At 49.2% G+C, this 20,835-nt stretch overlaps 1 protein-coding gene and 2 long non-coding RNA genes across 3 annotated transcripts in view; 2 read left to right on the top strand and 1 right to left on the bottom strand.

Moving 5' to 3' along the window:
• Positions 1-20,835, bottom strand: part of Cfap77 (cilia and flagella associated protein 77) — a 120,969-nt gene that overhangs the window by 50,528 nt on the left and 49,606 nt on the right. The window contains exons 2-3 of the mRNA XM_005085431.4: positions 2,306-2,405; positions 1,135-1,360 (exon numbers count right to left, since the gene is read on the bottom strand). Of these exons, the coding sequence (XP_005085488.1) occupies positions 1,135-1,360; positions 2,306-2,405 (326 nt within the window). The remainder of the gene's footprint in view (positions 1-1,134; positions 1,361-2,305; positions 2,406-20,835) is intronic.
• Positions 696-12,745, top strand: LOC121140311. The gene is made up of 2 exons (XR_005877087.1): positions 696-791; positions 12,399-12,745. It is a non-coding gene; the product is annotated as an uncharacterized LOC121140311 (long non-coding RNA).
• On the top strand, positions 14,168-20,651 carry LOC121140310. The gene is made up of 4 exons (XR_005877086.1): positions 14,168-15,053; positions 15,711-15,863; positions 18,600-18,696; positions 19,879-20,651. It is a non-coding gene; the product is annotated as an uncharacterized LOC121140310 (long non-coding RNA).

The raw sequence follows: 20,835 nt of genomic DNA, 5'->3' as shown, positions 1-20,835 counted from the left end.
GGGTAGCACATTGCTGGGGGCCGAGGAATCAGGCTCCCTGAATGACCAAGCTTGATCCAATAGTCCTGTTTGGAGTCAGGGTGGAATGAGTACCCATCATGCACATGGGCTGATGTAGGAAAAAAAATATGGAGAGAGACATATGATGGAGGCCAGCATGAGTGCGTAGAACTAGGGAGGGGGCTAGTCCTGAAAACAGTGAGCAGCCAGCAGGCCTGGTACCGTGGGAAACGGGGGCTCCCTTGGTGACTGATCTGGGCTCCAGACTGACCGTTCTTTGCCGTAGAGACCATGGCACTGGCATTGGCAGGGACCCATGTGATCTATGTGGTCACAGGACCAGAGAGCTCACTTCTCAGCGTAACCCGTGCTTCTGTGGTACGAGCTAGATTTTCTACATTTATCTGATGGTTTGTGACAGGACATCTTTCATTTCATAAGCTAATAATACAGCTTACCACAAAGGTTTATTTTTGTTTATGTGTGTGGGTGTTTGCCTGCATGTGTGTATGTGCACTACAGAGACCAGAAAGGTGTCAGGTCCCCTGGAACTAGGGTTATACATGGTTGTAAGTCCCATGTAGGTGCTGGGAACTAAACCCGACTCTTGCAAAAGCAACAAGTGCTCTTAACCGTTGCTGAGCCATCTCTCCAGCCCCTAATCTCCTCACTCTTTTTGAATTGCAGCATCTTAACTACCAACACAGCTCATGTATGCTGATCCAGCTCCTACTAAAAAAAAGTCTTCAATGAAGTGAAGACTTGAAACCTCTTAGCAAGGAGGCAGCAGGGTAAGGTTCCTGGCTAACCACAGTCCAGACTCAAGTCCTCCTGCTTTTGCAGCAGGCACTGGCTTTAAGGCAGTGTCTTATGTAGCCCAGGCTGGCTTCACACTTGTAGGCAATATAGACAAGAATGACTGTGAATTCCTAACCTCCTGCCCGTGCCTACAAAGTACTGTGACCATAGGCATGTGCTATCACACCTGACCAATGACCTTGAATAAGGAAAATCTTTGGCCAGTGTTCCTGCTTCCCACTACAGCCTGGCTTCAGCCACTCCAGTGCTCTGCTTCTGGCCTGCAGTTCCCTCGTTAGCCAAAGAGAAGGTGGGAGCCGGGTTCCCTGACCTTACCGTGAACGGATCCCAAAGGTCACATTGGGAGGAGCAGAGGGTGGCTCCTTCTGTCGCCGGTCTTCCTGATCGCTGATTCGGATGTCATTAAGTTCGCGATAGAGCATATTTTCCCTGGCAGTCACCAAGCCAGCTTTGACAGCCCCACGGTTCATGGCAATATAGTTCCGGGTCAGCTCGTGGGGGCAGGTGGGTTGCTGCTTAAACACATTCCAGTGCCCAATGGCTGCAGGCAAGGAGATAACGGGGGGGGGGGGGAGGGGGGGAATCAGTGGGAGGAGAGGGCACAGGGCTCCCATTGCCCTCATCACAGGGGCCAGCACTGCCTGGCCTGGCCGGCAAACCACCTGAAGGGAGGAACAGGTCTCCTGGAGATCCCAAAGGGGGTGCATGATGATCAGCTTTAACTGTCAGCTTAGTTTCAACAAGAGATTGTCTGTGAGAGGTTGCTCAACTAAGTTAGTTGATGGGGGGGGGACCCAGTCCACTGTGGGCGGCACCATTCTTAGGCAGCACCACTGTAAGAGTAGAGAAGTCAAGCTGATCACAGGCAAGCTTGTGAGCAGGTAGGTGTACATTCATCCCCTCTGCTCTCGACGGAGGATGCAATGTGTCTATGCTTCTGTCACCGACTCCCCTGCAGTGACCTGGGACTGTGAGCTAAATAAGGCCCCCTCTGCCCTGAACTGCTTGTTGTCAGAGTTCCCCCCACCCTCCAGACAGGGCTTCTCTGTGTAGCCCTGGCTATCTTGGAACTCACTCTGCAGACCAGGCTGGCCTCAAACTCAGAGATTCTCCTGCCTGTTCCACTACTGCCTGGCTTTGTTGTCAGAATATTTTATCAGGAAAAAAAACCAAACTAGTTGGCTTTGACTTCTACTGGGAAGGACCTCAGGAGGTTGGCCCTGAGACTGTTCAGTGTCTGCTTCATGGTAAAGGATGAGGACAGCCACACTTGGGGTATCTCTGATGGTTCCCTACTGCTCACTCCTGGGCCCCTCATTGCTCTCCTTTTTGCCTGTGTTCTTACCACTGGGATACCAGCTCTTTCCCTCTTATTTTCCCTCTGTCCCCGCCAAGCGGCTTTATACAAGCTGGCTAAGAGTGGGAAGGAGATGTAAATCCTTCATCCACCTCTGGAATCTCTGTGCTCCCAAAGACACCCACTCACCTTCAGGGACTCCTCCATCTAGCCCCCGGATGTAGAGTCCATAATTAAAGTTGATGCCAGGCAGGCTGCAGCTTCTCTCCCGGGGCTTGCCAAGCTCTGCCTGTTGGGGGAAGAGGGCCGAAGTAAGGAGAGGAGCTTAGCAGGGCTGAGCACCATCTCCCATGACAGCAGGGTGCAGTTGGCAGCAAGCACTTTTACCTGCTAAGCCCTCCTTCTTGTCCAGTATTTGTCTTTTCTCAATGGTGAATATGCATAGAATTATCTCTACTTTTTACCCCCTCCCCCCCCCCCCGCTTATTTTAAAGCTTTTCGGACACGTGAGCTTCGTCACATTTGTAGACTGTTAAGCAAACTTGGCTACTAATAATTTTTTACTTGCTGGGCAGTTGTGGCGCACGCCTTTAATCCCCAGCCCTTGGAAGGCAGAGGCAGGCAGATCTCTGTGAGTTCGAGGCCAGTCTGGTCTACAGAGTGAGTTCCAGGATGGCCAGGACTGTTACACAGAGAAACCCTGTTTTGAAATACAATAATAAATTTTGACTGTAATCTTCTAGTGTGGGTGGGGATAGCTTGGCTGGCAGGTGTCTGCAGGGCTCAGTGTTTCTGGTTTTTCTCTATGTGGGCAGTTCTGTCTTGACAATGGACCATTCTGTGCATTTTCTACACCTAGGACTGGCTTCTTTCTTAATCTCCACATCTCTCTAGAATGGAAGTTCCCTGAGGCTAAGACCATCAGAAAACACATTTATATTATGATTTATGACAGCAAAATTACAGTTATGAAGTAGCAACCCATCCCAACACAAGGAACTTTGTATTAGAGGGTCACAATGTTAGGAAGGTTGAGAACCACTAATCTAGGGGCTCAGGGCTCATTGCCCCCACTTTTCAGATGGAGAGAGTGAGGTGGCATCCACGTGGCCGTGGGTAGGAGGGGTGGAGTCAGTGGGAATCCCAGTTTTTTGTCTTCACCCCATGGGCTGAGTAAATGTCAGAGCCAAGGGGCTTTCTGGTGCTGTCAGCCTGTGGGCTGTGGACACACTCTTGCGGGTGTGTCCATGGTCACAGGCTGAGAGTACCCCCTGGTGGCTGGGGTTATGTCCCCCAGGATCTGCCCCGTTGGGTCATTCTGAGGATCTGGCAGCTCCCGGCTTACAAGATGTTCCATGGTGTGTGAAGGAGCAGAACTCAGGGAGGACCTTCAGAACTGCTCACAGCTCTGGCAGGACCTCGCCGGCAGCCCTTGCTGTCTCTGCAACGTTGGCAGCTCAGTATCAGACTGAGGCAGAGTAGACCCACCATCGGCTGATGGATCAATAGGTGTCCCAGCTCCGTCTCCTATACTCTCTGCTGCCACACCCTCACTCCCAAACTCAAAGTGGCCCCGCCTTCATCTGAGTGTTTATATTTTTCTGAGCTGGAGTCTTATGTGACATAAACTGGCCTCAAACTCACTGAGTCAAGGATGATCTTGAATTTCTTTTCCTCCTGCCTTTACCTCCCAAGCACTGGGATTCAGGCTTGAGTTGTCACACCCAGTTTGTGTGGTGCATGCTAGGCTGTGTTATTATTACATCCTGTTCCACTCACTTGGGGCTTGGAAGTACCCTTCTTCATTGCCAAGAACACACATACTAGGCCCTCTTGCATGGGGGTCATACAGTGTCTGAGGCTCCTCTTCTTGGTGACTTATGGCAGGTGTGCAATAAGTGCCTACGATAAAAAGCCTCTTAGGGGTGGAGTGATAGCTGGGTGCTTAGGATTATGTACTGCTCTTGTAGAGGTCCCAACCAATGTTGGGAGGCTTGTGACTGCTTGTAATTCCAGAATCTGATGCCCCCTTCTGGTCTCTATGAGTACTACACTCAGGTGCACTTTCCCCAAACACAGACACATACAGTCACATAAATAAAAACAAATAGCTTTGGTTTGTTTCTTTTTTTGAGAGAGGGTCTCACTATGTGGCCCTGTCAGGTCTGGAACTCACTATGCAGACTAAGCTAGCTTTGAATTCACAGAAGTCTGTCTGCCTCTGTGATGGGATTATAGGTGTGTACCACCATACTTGGCTAAAAATAATCTGTTAAACCCTCTTCGGAGAAGACTCTGGGATGGTAGTCTGGATAGGTTCCTTGTTGCCTTTCAAGGTCCATAAAAGTATCTGCCACAGCGTACTGGGCCTTGACAGCATGGCTCTTCAAAGGCAGACATAGAGGGCCACAAGGGTCCACCATGTGAATGCCCAGAACAGGCAGGAAGGTGTGAGGCTCCTGGGTCAGGAGTGGATGGTGAGTGAGGGATGGCGAGGCTATCTAAGGGACAGTTCCCTGGGAGGGAGAAAACCATCCTACTGCCCATGGTGTCAGTTGTTTGACACTGGTTAGCCTAAGGGTCGGTACATCTTACACAGCGAGAACAGGTGAACTGGGTGGTATGATGATTATATCTCAAACAAGCTGTGGGCAAAGTGTGAAGAAAAGTAGTTAAGTTAGCAATTGTCTGATGTTTGGCTAGCTCCACCCCAGCTCCTGGAGGCTGTGTCCTCTGGGGGCAGTGGTGCTCCACCCCAGCTCCTGGAGGCTGTGTCCTTTGTGGGGGAGTGGTCCAGTATGTGAGTATGGGTGGGGGAATGCATGCATGTATGTGCTTGTATGTTCATATGCATGGAGGTCAGGGGACAACCCTAGGTATCGTTCTCCAGGTGCTTTCTGCCTTGTTTTATGTAACAGAGTCTCACTGCCAGTAGGCCGGCCATCGGGTTGAGCCTGGGCAGCCTCCTGCTGTCCCTTCCCCCCTCAGTGGGTCCCAAAGGTGTCCCACCACATTCTCTTTCTGCATGGATTCTGGGGTCAGCTCAGGTCCTTGCACTCGGAGGGCAAGCACTTCACCAACCGAGTCATGCGCCCAGCCCTGTTTGTTTTAATAGTCACTTACCATTTTTAGAACAATACACATGGATTTTTAAGAAATAATCGTTATCTTAATATGACTTGAAGTGCGTGATCATGTATTTTAAGGTTATATTTGGTTTCCCCCAGTACCCAGCAATACAGTAGATGCTAACAAACATGCTTGAATGGGGGAATGAACTAACTAGGCCTTTGGTAAACCAGGTGTTAACAAATTCACTACACAGCAAATCATGACACAGAGGCTCTTTATTAACTATGAAAGCTCAGCCTTAGTTAGGCTTGTTTCTAACTAGCTCTTATCACTTAAATTAACCCATTTCTATTCACTAAGTGCTGCCGCGTGACTCTGGACTTTCACCTCTCCTGCAGCTCCTGATTCCTCTTCATCGGGCCGGTGACTCCCCTTTCTTCTTCCCTGAGACCTCTCTGTCCCCAGAAGTCCCACCCAACCTCTTCCTGCCTAACTATTGGCCATTCAGCCCTTTATTAAACCGATCACAGTGACACAGTGTAAGGAATATTCCGCCTCAACACACTGGATGGCATAAACATCATCAGTTCTTTCCAGATGTTCAAAGGCTGGGAAGCCCATCAGGTCTGGGGAGGGCCTGCCTGCCCGGCCAGCGAATGGCTACCCTTCACTTGAAGCCCCATGGGATGGAGAACCCTGAAACTCTCCTGTGCTTCCTAGAAGGTCCCACGGTGAGACCGCCAGCCCCAGCCCAGAAGCAGCCTCCTGTTCTCCCCACAGGCAACTGGCCATTCCTCTCTGTCTTCTTTCACTTCTCAAATCCCAGACCCCAGTCTCCCTAGAGAGCTGGGGGTTCTGGGTTCTAGGCAGGTACTCTGCTGTGTGGTTTGGTTTTAAATTCCTTCCACATAGCTCACTCTGTGCTACAGATGATGCTCTGGCCTCTCGTTTGTTTATGAAAACTGGTATCGCCAATGACTGCTGGGAAGTTAATTAAAACATGGCTTCTCTGCATGGCCCTGCCTCCCTCAGGGTAGGTGCAGGTGGGCCAACTTCCAGCTGGAAGAGGAACAATGGACAGACTCAAGAGCTGAATGTCATCTTCAGCAAGGGACAGGTGCCTCAGTCTCTGTGTTCTGCACACCTGTTGCCTGGGATTTAGGAAAGAGGGAAGACACTGTCCATCAGAAATCCACTTTGGGGAGGAGTTTGCTTTTATTTATTCCACAGATCTTGAGTTTGTCCCTCTTTTGCACTGAGCCCTGTGCTGTGAGTTCTGAGATGAAAGAGTCACACGGCCTTGCTCTTAAGAAGTGAACAGTAGAACCGGATGGTGGTGGCGCACGCCTTTAGTTCCAGCACTCAGGAGGCAGAGGCAGGCGGATCTCTGTGAGTTCGAGGCCAGCCTGCTCTACAAAGCAAGTGCCAGGAAAGGCGCCAAAGCTACACAGAGAAACCCTGTCTTGGAAGAAAACAAAAGGAAAGCATGTCTATAGAAAAATGAGCAAAAGACTTAAATTAAGATTTCTGAGGCCGGGCGTTGGTGGCGTACGCCTTTAATCCCAGCACTTGGGAGGCAGAGGCAGGTGGATCTCTGTGAGTTTGAGGCCAGCCTGGTCTACAGAGCGAGTTCCAGGACAGCCTCCAAAACAATACAGAGAAACCCTGTCTTGAAAAACAAAAAAGATGAAGAAGAAGAAGAAGAAGAAGAAGAAGAAGAAGAAGAAGAAGAAGAAGAAGAAGAAGAAGAAGAAGAAGAAGAAGAAGAAGAAGAAGATTCCTGAGTAGCCAAGGTCCACCCATCAAGGCATTTGACCTTGGCAAAGCACAAAACAAAATAAAAATAAAACAAAATAAAAATAAAAGTTCAATGGCACTTTCAAGATCTGACGCAATCAGAACACTTATGATCTGTGGGATTGTGAGCTGGTACAGCCGTAGGAAGACTGGTATCAACTTCTAGCCACGAGGGACACTGTCCTGTGGGCTGCAGTCCCAAACTGAATAAGAAGGAGGGAGTTAGTTTGGCTTCTGACTCAGCTTCTGACTGCAGATGCCATGTGACCAGCCGCCTCACGCTCCTGTCACTATACCTTCCCCACCGTCATGGACTGTGCCCTCAAGCCAGGAGCCAGGATAAACCCTGCCTCTTCTAAGTTGGTTTTTCTCAGAGCATTTGGTTACAGCAACAGGAAAAACAGCAAACACAACACTGAAGAAGTACATATGTGTACACACCCCCAAAACATCTGTAAATGATACTAACAGTTCACTCAGGATAGCGCCAGAAACCCCACCCCACACTCACCCAGGCCAGCTATCTCAGGACAGTAGTTAGTTGGCTTTTTCTTTTTCCTTCCTTCCTTCCTTCCTTCCTTCCTTCCTTCCTTCCTTCCTTCCTTCCTTCCTTCCTGTCTTCCTTCCTTCCTTTCTTTCTTTCTCTGTGTGTGGTTCTGTGTCTGTGTATGTCTGTTGTGAGGTAGACTTTCTCTGTGTAGCCCTGGCTGTCCTGGAGCTCTCTATGTTCCAGGAACCGGCTGGCCTCCAACTTTTAGAGATCTGGCTGCCTCTGCCTCCCAACCATTACCAGCTGTGCACAGGATGGTTAAGTCTTACAGAGTCTGGCAAAGTAGCCAGGAAAAGAGAGACACATGTCTCAATCCAGCAGGCATCCAGGGAGGGCAGGGGAGCCCAGGGCAATGCAGGGGTTTCCTGGAAGGAGAGGGTCCAGCCAGTGCTCTGCAGCTCTCCAGAGGCTGAGGAGAGAAGCAGCCTGGCAGAGGGGGCTCTGGGTCCCTCCCTGAGTTGTGTGACAGGTGTGTGCTCAGGGGAGCCCCTGGCCTTGAATTCCAGGTGAGGACAAACTGGTGATGACAGGTGTCTGAGACCAGCTGCCGCTGTGCTGCAAGGAGACTTGAGGACTGGTGGTCGCCTGCTCTTCCACGGCAACCTCACTCTGGTGTCTGTGGAGCCCATGCTACTCAGTCACAAATCTCAGCTTTGATGAGTCACATGGGTCCCCAAACAGCCTGCCTCTCATATTAGGAAAGGACAAGAGATGGTGACTTGCAAGGCTGGAGAGATGGCTCAGAGGTTAAGAGCACTGGCTGCTCTTTCAAAGGTCCTGAGTTCAATTCCCAGCAACCACATGGTGGCTCACAACTCATTTGTAATGGGTTCTTAGAGCCCTCTTCTAGCCTACAGGGATATGTGCAGACAGAACACTGTGTATAATAAATAAGTAAATAAATCTGAGAGAGAGAGAGAGAGAGAGAGAGAGAGAGAGAGAGAGAGAGAGAGAGAGAGAGAGAGAGAGAGAGAGAGAGATGCCAACTTGCAAAAGGGATCTCTGGGCTAGCAGTGAGGTTGAGCTGTGAAAAGGTCTTGAGGCTGGTAGCATGGCAGGTTATTGGACCTTGTGGATGTTGGGAACACCCTCCCCAAACAAAGAACTGACATGCTGTCTTTAGTGAAGGAGAAACAAAGAAAAGGAAAAACATCTCCTGTGTGCAAGTCATGCATGGCACCCTGTGACTTCTTTTTATGATACTATGGTTAGCTTTTTATTCTTCTCCCTGAACTCCAAGAATGCCTTAGGTGGGGTTTCTCTTCCCATTTTACAGATGGGCAAACTGAAACTTAAAGAAGTCTGTACTAGGAGCTGGAGAAATGATTCAGTGCTTTAGAGTGCTTGCTGCTCTTGCACAAGACCTGGGTTCAGTTCCCAGCACCCGCACCAGGCAGCTCACAATTGCCTGAAATCCCAACTATAGAGGATCTGTCACCCTCCTCTGGCCTCCTGGGGTACTGCATACATGTAGCTACACTTACACATAGACACACATACACATAAATAAAAAAAAATCTTGAAAAAAAGTACAAGTCTATACCTGATCCATTCTAAGAGCAAGGGAGGTTAAAAATCACCTCCCTTGGCTTGGCATTGGTGGCGCACGCCTTTAGTCCCAGCACTTGGGAGGCAGCGGCAGGCGGATCTCTGTGAGTTTGAGGACAGCCTGGTCTACAGAGCGAGTTCCAGGACAGATCCCAAAGCTATATAGAGAAACCCTGTCTCGAAAAACAAAACAAACACCACCACCTCCTTTGGAGGTCAGCCCTTCGTCCTAGCCCACACAGCCTCTCACCCTTGTAAGGGAGGCTATAGCATTCTCATTGGACAGATGCGAGACAGAGGGTCAGGAAGGAAGAAAAACTAATAAAGTCCTATCAGCCTTCAAATCCTGCATTCCTCATTCTTACAGCTGATTCTTAAGACAGTTCACCCAAGTCCTCGAGGTCTGCAAGAGGCAGGCCTTGGTTTTGCACATCAGGGAGCTGTGAACTATTAGAAGTCATTTAAGATGACTCCCTAGCCTGAATCCCTTATCCCAGGGGTGTTCAGCTGCAGAGAGCGGGGTCCCAGCTCCAGGCTGGCCACCCCACCCTCCCCAGCCGCCTTGAAAGCACTCTCTCCCGGAGTTTTCCTCTGTCACTGAGTGGCTTGGCTGGAACACAGCTCTGGGTGACAGCTGTCCCCATCAGCAGACAGCTTCATTAAACCTTATTAACATGTCATCCCTCTCTGCCTTAGTCCCATCCTCTCTGCTCTAATTAAAACCATCTCTCTCCTCGTCCCAGGGGGTCCTGGGATTCTCCCAGTTCCTTCTACAACAGCGGCTTCCTCCTACTCCTCAACACGAGGATTGGAGCTCTGAAAAACCACCCCCAGCAAGGGTGGCTCAGCAGCCCTGGAACTGCCTAAGGCTGGTGGCCCTGTGACAACCACAGATACAGGTGACAACATTTCCTAAGGGCAACTGCCTTGCTCTGAAGTTCCCTGGGACCCAAAAAGATGCCGCCTTGAAGTCCAGACTGCCTTCTACCTCATACCCTTCTGTATCCTCAGTGAAAACAGGTGCTGTTGGCCAGCGTTGGCCCTTGGGTTGTCCAAACTGAACTTGCTCCAGACAGATGAGGAGATGTGTTCATTTCTAAAATGGCAGGTTTTGTGCTGGGGAGCTAGATGCCAGAGTTCCAGGCCCACCTTAGGTGTCCACTCCAAGAGAGCCAGCCCCACCCCAAGGCGTCGGCTGCTCCTGCTTCCTGGTCGCCACGCACGCATAACCTATTAGCTCCCTAGCCGGCATCTAAACAAAACAGATGCTTGGTCTGCAACTGTAAAGCCTCCCCTCCCTATCCTGCACCCTATTAGAACAGAGAGAGGTGAAATCCCAGTTATTGCCCAGTAGTTATTAAGTAAATATCTGCATACCATCCCACTTCTGCATACAAATGCACACATACCCTGTGCCTGTACTCAGGGTAGTTCATTACTGTAAAACAACTTAAGATTTCCCAATGAAAAGCACAATATAAATGCAAATTGTGATCGCTATTAGCATAGGGATATTTATTTATTTCCATAATGAGAGCCTCAGATAAACAATCTGGGGAATCGAGGCGCATGATGCGTCAAAGGACCCAGGCAGCCCGGGCTTTGAGGAGTGTGCATTGTCTGAACGTTGTGTAATGATACCAAAAGCCACACGCCGGAAGAACACATCCACATATGATCAAAGGTGTGTAAAATAGCATCAAACAACAAAAAAAAAAAGACTCAGCAGGACTCAAAATTTTACATATATCACCACCATGCAGAGATGTTTCTGTTATTTTCTTAATGCTCTTTAAAAAAAATACAGGGAGGAACAGAGAAGCACAAATGCTGTGTGACCGTATGTGGTTATAGATGTCACTTTTATCATTAGAAAAAAGAAAAGGCAGCTCAGTTGGAAGAGTGCTTGTGTAACAGGCACAAGGCCCTGGGCCCCATCCCCTCAAGAAGCACCTATGGCCCACATTACTTGATCCCAGCACCGAGAGGGCGGGGGGGAAAAAAGGCAGGAGCAGCACTTTAAGTCCAATTCGATCTACAGGATACTCTCTCAAGATAACAGCACTTTTAAAAGGAAGAAAAGCAGGGTTGCTTTATGTATATTGCTATTTTATATAATAAACTTATATTTTAGTCCAGGTAAGACTCTGGTTGCATCACCACACTGCAGCCCAGGATGGGAGGACCGAGGTGGCCTAAGTGGGTGCCATGTCCCTGAAGTTGTCAGTGCCTCCCCGCACATCTTCACCCATCAAGCCTCAGCAGAGAGGTTCCTGGACAGAGCCCAGAGGCAGGCTCAGGCAGCAGCGATGGCCTTCCCTCATGACTAGCACTCCACAGGGCCTCTCCAGCCTGGGTCATGATGAGCAAACCCCTAGGACCAGCCCTACCACTCCATTCCAGCCTTAGACTATTTCTCTTGGCCCTGGGCTACCTGGACCCACAGCCTGCCTACCTGGCTGCCTGGCTGTTCCCCAGGGCAGGCAGCCTCCCTCTGTGAGCCCCGCAGCTCAGGTCTTGCTTCTGATGTATGGCCCTCGCCCCCAGAGGCGGTCACAGTGACAGAGCCCTGGTGCTCTCTCCCCTCCCCCCCTCGACAGCTTGAAATCAGGTCTTTCATTTGCATTTACATGATCTCGCTGTGCAGCTTATGAGATCGAGAGATTTATTTGCTACTTAGCTCGATGCTTGATTACACTCAGGAAGGCGGCGGCTGGAGGGTGTATAGATGCATCTGCCCAGAGCCACAGCCTCTGGGGGCCGGTAACTCAACAGCAGGTTTAGGTGCATGAGGGGGGGCACAGCATTTGGGGGGGAAGTGCTAACGGGAGACAGTGGAAGGAGCTATCTCCATAGTTTTTAGAGCTTTTTCTTTAAGTAATGAAAATGGCTAGATGTCACTTGAGATTATGAAGAGACCCAGCCGTTCCTATGAGGTCTTTCATTGTCTTGGGGAATGGATTTCTAGAAACTTCTCTCCCAGGAGGAACAGGAAGCTCTAGAAAGAGGCATATATAGATATAAGGAGGCAATGAGCAGGTCCACTGCTCACATCAGCTCATAGGAATGAGACCAGCAACTCCCTAGCCATACCTATATGGCTATGGCATGGTCACAACACAGACCCAGGGAGACACACGGTAACAGCGATGCAATTCTGGGCAACAGGCTCACACACACACACACACACACACACACACACACACACACACGCACGCACGCACGCACGTGCGTGCACATGGGTGTGTTTGTGGGGTGTTATGAACAAGTTGGGTGAATTCTAGTTCCTAACAGGCACGTTCCTGCTGTCCACAGCTGGGCGTACTCAAGGCAGGAAGACTCATTTTCCTGGCAGTCTGTGCCTGGCATGGTGAGGATGGAGTTCACGGCTGCCAGCCCATCACCCGTCACAGCATCCAGATCCAAGAGGAAATCATCTGGCAAGTTCTTGGGACACGACAGTTTAGTGATTGAGAATGAACTGAGGCCAAACCACCCGAGGTGCAGCTCTGGCTGCCTGTCTCCCTGTGACCTTGACCAAGTTAACCTCCAAGTCATCAGAGTCCATCATGAAGTGGGCTCTGGAGCTGGGGGTGCTTTCCAAGCCCATCGAGTTCTTAGCAGAGGGCATGGTGGGTCCTGAATAAAAAGTCTTATTTGCACTGGGTGGTGGTGGCACAAACCTTTAATCCCAGAACTCGGGAGGAAGGGCAGAGTCATGTAGATCTCTGGGTTCAAGGACAGCCTGGTCTACAGAGTGAATTCTAGGACACAGGGCTACACAGAGAAACCCTGTCTCAAAAAAAAAAAAAAAAACAAACAACAAAAAGGCTTCTGGAAGTAATCAACCAATATCTAATTTGACTTAAGACCCACTTCACAAGAGAGAACCCATATCGTTATATATGGTGTATGATATTTCATATCTAACATTGCTTGGGTGACCAAGAGCCTGAGACTAGATAGCCCAGAAACCAAGAGTAAACCCAAATACTATTGTTCTAAAGAAGAAGGAGGAGGAGAAGGAATAAAATGACTCCTAATGACAATCCGCTGTACTCCTAGGTCAGTACCTTGCACAGTCATCACAGAGACCCACAGCCAGACATTATGAAGACAGAGAGAGAGCTTGGAACACTCAGCCCTAAGTGGGATGTCTCCATCAAATTCTTCCCTTCAGGGCACAAGAAACACTGTGGAAGAGGAGGTGGAAAGAATGTAGGAGCCAGAAGAGATGAAGACAAGGAAGGAAACAAGGCCTTCTAAACAAACCTGGGCAATGCGCAGACGAACCCACGGAGACTGAAGCATCACGCACAGGGCATGCACCAGTTTGCACTGGTCTGCACCGGTCTGCACCGGTTGGGGTCCAACTGAAAGGAGAAGTGGACACATGCTCCCGTTCTTAACCCAGAATCAGTCTTCAATTAATAACCACTTACAAATGACAATTTAGTTTCCTCCAAGATAGTCTCCCTGGAGAAACAAACTGCTTTTTTTTTTTTTTTTTTTTTTTTTTTGGTTTTTACGAGACAGGGTTTCTCTGTATTGTTTTGGAGGCTATCGGTCCAGCCCGGCCTCGAACTCACAGAGATCTGCCTGCCTCTGCCTCCCGAGTTCTGGGATTAAAGGCGTGCGCCACTACCACCCGGCACAAACTGCTTTCAGATAGGCTGCATGCCCAGTAGTGGATGGCCAACAGAGAACAAACTTAATAGGATTCTTGGAGGCTCTTTGTCTTAGAATGTTGTATCAGGGCTCTTCTGTTTAAGAAAACAATACTATCTTTTTTTATTAATATTTTTTCTTCCCTCTTTTTACCCTACAGGTTCTTTGTGTACATATTATGTGTCCTAGTTTGGATTTCTTTTGCTGTGAAAAGACACCATGACCATGGCTACTGTTTTTTGTTTTGTTTGGTTTGGTTGGTTGGGTTTTTTTTTTTGGTTTTTTATTGTTGTTGTTGTTTTTGAAACAGGGCTTCTCTATGTAGCTTTGTAGAATAGGCTGGCCTGGAACTCACAGAGATCTGCCTGCCTCTTCCTCCAGATTGCTGGGACTAAAGGCGTGTGCCACCACCACCTGGCTCATGGCTACTCTTATAAAGGAGAAGCATTTAATTGGGGAGGCTTCATTTTCAAAGGTTTAGTCCATTTCATCATAGTCTGGCATGGTGGTTTGCAGGCAGACATGGTGCTGGAAAAGAAACTGAGTGTCCCACATCTTGGCTTGCAGGCAACAGTGAATTGAGACACTGTGTGTGGTTTCAGCATACATGAGACCTCAAAGCCCACCTCCACAGTGACACACTTCCTCCAACAAGGCCACACCCACTCTAACAAAGCCACACCTCCTAATAGTGCACTCCCTTTGGGGGCTGTTTTCTTTCAAACCACTACATTATGGCTTCCAGTTGAGTGTTTTTATGGGATCCCTGAGTATGCAGATGAGCAGGTCTCTGTTTCTTGTGTCTTCTCTTGGGATCTTTTCCTTCTGTTTGTTTTTGGTTTTTGTCCAATGCCAATGCGTTAGTTTTATTTTATCATTATATTACGTTGTATTATTATCTCGTAGAAACCTGTTTGTTTTCTTTTCTTTTCTCTGTGTATCCCTGGATGTCCTGGATGGAATTCACTATGTGGAAGGCTGGCCACCATAAGCGTGGAGTCATCAGTACAGTCTTATCCCCATAGCACCCCAGACACTGGAGCTGAGTGACTTCTCAGAGGGCTTCCATCCCTTGTGGCTCAGAGGGAGTTTAGGCGTAACTCAGTGGATAATGAAGAGAGAAGACATGGAGGAGGGAGAGTCCCTCATGATGAAGCCCCTCATCCTGACCCAGCCAGGAATGCTCTGCAAGTGACAGTCTCCAAGCCAGACTCCGCTGGAAGGCCTTCAAAAAAAGTGAATCGATACATGTGGGTGTGGTGACACATACCTGTAATCCCCACACTCAGCAGCCTGAAGGTGGTGAGTTCAAGCCTGAGCTACATGGGGATAACCTGTCCTAGAAAGCCAAGGGCTGGAGAAGGAGACCAGGGTTAGGGCTCTTGTCGGCCCCGGGCTCCACATTCCATCCCCACTACTCAGAAGGGAAGAAAGGGGAAGGAAAGGGAGAGGAGGGGAAAGCAGAAAGGGAAACAAGAGAAAAGGATGGAGAGATCCTGGCTGGAAAATACTGAGAGGTTTATAGCACACAGTAGGTACACAGAAGCCATTAGGTGGGGTCCCTCGGTGTCCTTCCACTTCAGTGAGATACTGTTTTCGCAGAAGGAAGAAGCCCTGGGAGGTGGCTTTGATGTGAAGGCTGATGTGGAGAGGTGTCCGTTGAGGAAGCATGGCCAGAGTGAGGGCCGATAAAGCTACGCCTGGCATTTGGTCAGTTTGGCCACCAAGGGTCAAAGCTGGAGGACCCAGGAAAGATCAGATTTTAGAAAGAGACTCCCTATAAAAAGAAAGGTGGGGAGTGGAAAGATAGAAAGAAAGAAAAAAAAGAGCCAAGAATGATCTATGTACATTTCAAAACTTAAAACAGAAATCAAAGGGGAAGTGGGCTGTTTTAAGTTTTGACAGCTGCAGGGATCACCCTGTTTGGACACTGTATTTATGTTTGCGCTTTCTTTATAGATTCATTGAAAATCGCATCATGTAATCGGGAAGGAAAATGTTCGGTGTTCCCCCCCCTCCCCAAAGCCTTGTTCCTTCTCTAGAACAGATGAAACCACCAGCTCTGCCTGCCGCCTCCTGCTTTGATGTATATTTCATAAGAGCTCATTGATTGTAAGTTTTATTTCCATGTCAATAAAAAAGTGGTATTGTAATGAATGAGAAGGAGTTTAAGACGGCAGCTGACCCGTTCCCAGAGTGCAGTGGGGTCCAGGAAGGGGAGAAAGGGTTGGCTAATAAGGCAGGGACAGTGAGGGGGAGGAGGAGGGGGATGGACCAGGGATAGGGACAGACACGATGCACCTGTGGTGGCTGGTTTTAGCCCAAGCTGGGGAGGCTCAGAGGCCAGAGGCCTGCACCCTTCTTTGCAGCCTGTGAGATTGTTTTATGATGGGCTCCTCCAGGGATGATGAGTAGCCCCAAGGAGTGTAATGGAGGCAGAGACAGCCACCACAGAGGTCACCTGGGGGTAGGGCAGCTTCTAAGACACCTCCTGAGTACTTGGATGGGGGGTGTGGGAATGAGTTCCAGGATTTGAAGGCTGATCCAAGAAAAATTATGCTCACACTGCAAGAGTCATTGCATGGAAAGGGGGGCCCCTCCTAGCTTACGCTGGTCAATATTGAGTGAACTTCTGTCCACTAATGTGGGGAGCAAGTACCCCCGGTGAGAGGGGCTCAGACAGGCTGTGTATCTACTGTTGTGTCAGGGAGTTGCTGAGCCTCAGAATTCCCAGGAGTGTTGGTAGTTAGGGCCTTACAATCTCATAAGAATTGGGCCGAGGCTATAGCTCAGTTGGTAGAGAGCTTGCCTAGCATGCAAACGGCCCCAGCTCTTCATAGACACAACCTGTGTTCCCAGCACTTGGAAGGTAGAGGCAGGAGGAGCAGAAATTCAAGGTCATCCTCAGTTACTTAGTGACTTTGAGGCTAGCCTGGGCTATATGAGACCCTGTCTCAGAAAACAAAATAAGTAAACAAAATAACCAAAAGAAAAAACTAGAGACAAGCAGGGTAGTGGTGGCTCGTGCCTTTAATTCCAGCACTTGGGAGGCAGAGGCAAGTGGATCGCTGTGAGTTTGAGGCTAGCCTGGTCTACAGAATGAGTTCCAGGACCACCAAGGCTACACAGAGAAGCCCTGTCTCAGAACAAACCAACCAACCAATCAACCAACCAACAAACAAAAAACCCTAGAGTCAAACCTGAGGCCTTAACCTACAGGGCTGCACCTACCATGCCAGTTTCTGACAGTAGACTCATGTGCAAGTTCTGAATGGCTAAATTCTGCTTGCTTGAGCAGCTTTTAAAATAATTGTATGTGTAAAACTTTGAGTTTGGTGCCTGAAGGCTTTTCAGTTACTGAATCTCAGTGAAGAATAAACCACAAGGAACCAAAAGACAGTGGCGCTTCTTACAGCGCAGCCAGGCACTCAGGATCTGTGGGAGGCTCCACTCCACTGCCCAGGTCCTCTCATGCTCCTCCAGCCATGCCTCTGATTCTTTCGTCGGAAAGCTTGAACCAAGTAAAGTCTGTCGCTCTCATTCGCCCCTGGGGCTCCAGAATGCCTTAGTCGAATACGCGGTCCAGGGAGAGACAGCCCAACCTTTAAAAGGGCTTGCTCTCGCAGGGCCAGTGCCCAGCACCCACCCAGTTGCTCACAACCATCCATAACTCAGTTCTTGGGGATCTGATGCCTCCTCTGACCTCCTTGGACACTTCATGCCTGTAGTGCACATGTATCCATGCAGCCAGGCACTCATACACATAAAAATTAAATTAAAAATAAATAAATGAAAACTTTGCCGGGCGGTGGTGGCGCACGCCTTTAATCCCAGCACTCGAGAGGCAGAGGCAGGCGGATCTCTGTGAGTTCAAGGCCAGGCTGGACCGACAGCCTCGAAAACAATACAGAGAAACCCTGTCTCGAAAAACCAAAAAAAAAAAAAAACCAACAAAAAACTTTAGATATCACCACCAGGGAGTGACTCCTGGACTCTGCCCCCTACACTGTGCCATGCCCCAGTATCCCCCACTCGCCAGTCTCTTGGGCTTGGGCAGTGGTTTCTGCTGCAGGAGTATAGGGCAAGCCCATTTCCCCACCACAGGGTCCTAGAGCCTGGCACACAGTAGGTATTCAACAGCCTTTCTGGAGTACTGGAGTGACTGAGGGACACACTCAGTGCCTTGGCTAAGATTTCGGAAGCTAGTGGACAGAGCCCACCGCCTCCCAGGTCCAGATTTTCTAAAATAAGGTGTGTTCTTCAGGTCACTAGGGAGTTAAGCTTGCTTCACCCTCTTCACAGGTTCTCATGTAACACAGGCTGGCCTCCAACTCCATATGGCAACGATGGCCTTGAAACTCCTGATCCTCCTGCCTCCATCTCCTGAGGGACAATAAAGGTTTCTGGGCAGAGAAAGAGCAGCACTGGCATCTTCTTGCCTTGACAAAGTTGGGTGTGCGTGTGTGTGTGTGTGTGTGTACGTGTATGAGGAGTGTGGGTGTGGGGACATCTAATAGGAAGGTTAGCTCAGGAAGGCATTTACATGGGCTGCCTTACCTGTCTTTTGGCCTCAGACTTCCATCATTAAATGGTAAAATATAAAACTTCCAGCTAAGGGCTGGAGAGAAGGCTCAGGGGCTAAGAGTGCTGACTGCTCTTCCAGAGGTCCTGAGTTCAATTCCCAGCAACCACATGGTGGCTCACAGCCATCTGTAATAATGCCCTCTTCTGGCCTGCAGGCATACGTGCAGACAGAACACTGTATACATAACAAATAAATAAATAAATCTTTAAAAACTTCCAGCTAATCTCCAGCACCTCATGAACTCCGTCATCCTCTTTCTGCAGCTTACCTGGACCCCCGTGATCTAGAGTCCCATCTCTTGGGTCTCTGTCACCTTGAACCACATCACCTGCTTCAGGAATTCTGAGTTGCACTGTGTTTGTGAGTAGCCAGATCTGGGTCTTATGTCCACTTCCCCACCTCTTAGTTGGCAGGTATTTTAACATAGCCACAGACCTTAGCATTGTCCAGGCTGTCTCACAGATCCACATACTCATGTCTGGGACTCCAGCTGTTACCTGGTGGTGCCAGCCCATCATGGTTGGGACGAAAACACAAACCATGCAAGAAAAGATCCAAGTTCCCCAAATACGCTCAGGGTGATGGAGCCACAGGAACTCAGGACAAGGCCTAACAGGTGGCTTTTCGTTGTTGCAAAATAGAGGTAAAGACTTCAACTGTGTACCCTGACTATTCTGTGTGAAAGCTGTTGGCCTGGAGCTTTCTGTCCTGAAAATGACCAGGCTCTGTGTTGTTCTACAATTGACCAGGAAAGACTTGAGAATGAAGTCCCCACCCACCCTAATATGGTAAAAGATTCCAGTGGCGGCCTTGAGCCAACTTATAAACAGACAGGTTGGTGCCACCGAATAATTTTCCTCTTCCCTGCACCAAATCAGGGATGCTAATCAGACTCTCCGGCTGGAGTGAGGGCTAAAAACGGGCGGAGACCAGCCTGTAATTACCAAAATAGAAAAAAGAACAGCATTTTGTAATGAATGACAAGCGGCTGAGTGGAAATCTAATTTGGTCTAATTAAGCAGCCTTTTGTGAGGATTTGTCTTTAGATGAAAAGAGGGAGTGAGGAGATCTAAATGCAAATGAAGCCCTTCTTTGGGTTTTAAAGGGCCAGTGAAATGAGCAGCTAGCTCTGGCTTGGCTTCTCCATCAGGCTGGAGGTCTTTCCACCACACCTCAGGTCCATAGTGGACCTGCCTCGGTGGGACCTGGTATTCTTTTGTATCTTTTCACACAGGACACCTTGGCAAGGCTATCAGGGAGCTTCCTCTATTCAGTAGCAAGTTTCATTTTGCCCAAAGAACCAGAATCCAGGGATTTGGGTGATGAAAGGAGTCTGCCCTGCTCTATAGAAGCCCAAAGGGCTCAGCACACACTCAGAGCCATGGGAGATCACTGAGGGAAAACCAAGTCACCTCCTACTGTCTCACCCTCAGTGAAGAGACCAGCTGTCACCCAGGGTTCCCCGGGGACTTCCAGAGTGTCCCCTTCCTTAGCTGATCTCTGGCTGGTCATCTGACCCAGGCTGTTCTTGTCTCACTGGAGGTAACAGAACACAAGACCCAGAGGAGATGCTGGAACGAGCCCTCCGGACATGCCACACCGTCAAGATGAGCTGAGACATGCGATGGGGGAAACTGTCATTCAAACACAAGACGGTCTTCAGCTCTGACAATGCATAAGATTGACCCACTGAACGCAGAAAAGCCACTGTATGTGAAGCTATGCTCTGCCATACTAAGACGAGAATCAGCCACAGAAAAGGCATCCAGGGACCACCAGCAGTGGCTTCACCCAGTGGGCCAAGTAGCATTTCCTTTGACCAGCAGTGGGTGACAGCATGCACAGGATTGCCCCCCCAGGGAAGATGACCTGAGCCTTGGAGTCCAGGATCTTTGTACGTGTGGTATGCATTCACACACCACACACGTGTGCATGGACACATTTGTACATACATGTGGAGGTCGGAAGTTGACATCAGATGTCCTCCTCTATCGCTCTCCACATAATTTTTTTCTGACAGGGTCTTTCACTGAACCTGAAGTTCATTGATTGGGCTGTTTTGTGTGGCTAGCGAGCCCAGGATCTCCATGCCTCTACCTTTCCTGTATTGGGGTTGCAGGTGTGAATGATGCCAGGCACATGTTTGCTGGGGGCGGATTCAAGCCCTCGTGTTTATGCAGCAAACACTTTACTTCTAGTCTCAGAATCTGAGATTTTAAAAACTAGTATTTCACTTTGGACTCCCATCCAACAATGTGAGATGCACTCTCACCCTGAACTCTTGGGGGAGGGTCTAGGCCCTGCCCTATATGAAATGACAGACTATGGACCCCCCCCATGGAGGGCCTCACCCTCCCTGGGGAAATGAGGGGATAATGGGGGGGTTGGGGGAAGGGCACGGGAGGAGGGGAGGGAAAGGGAGAGGGACCTGGAACTGACTTGTGAAGCAACCTTGTTTCTTATCTAAATTTAAACTGAAAAATAAATTAAAAAAAAAAC

This window comes from Mesocricetus auratus, unplaced genomic scaffold, assembly GCF_017639785.1.
Source record: "Mesocricetus auratus isolate SY011 unplaced genomic scaffold, BCM_Maur_2.0 Super-Scaffold_100004, whole genome shotgun sequence".
Lineage (NCBI taxonomy): Eukaryota > Metazoa > Chordata > Mammalia > Rodentia > Cricetidae > Mesocricetus > Mesocricetus auratus.
Note: the sequence above shows the minus strand (reverse complement) of the source record. Positions and strands in the feature narration are given on the sequence as shown.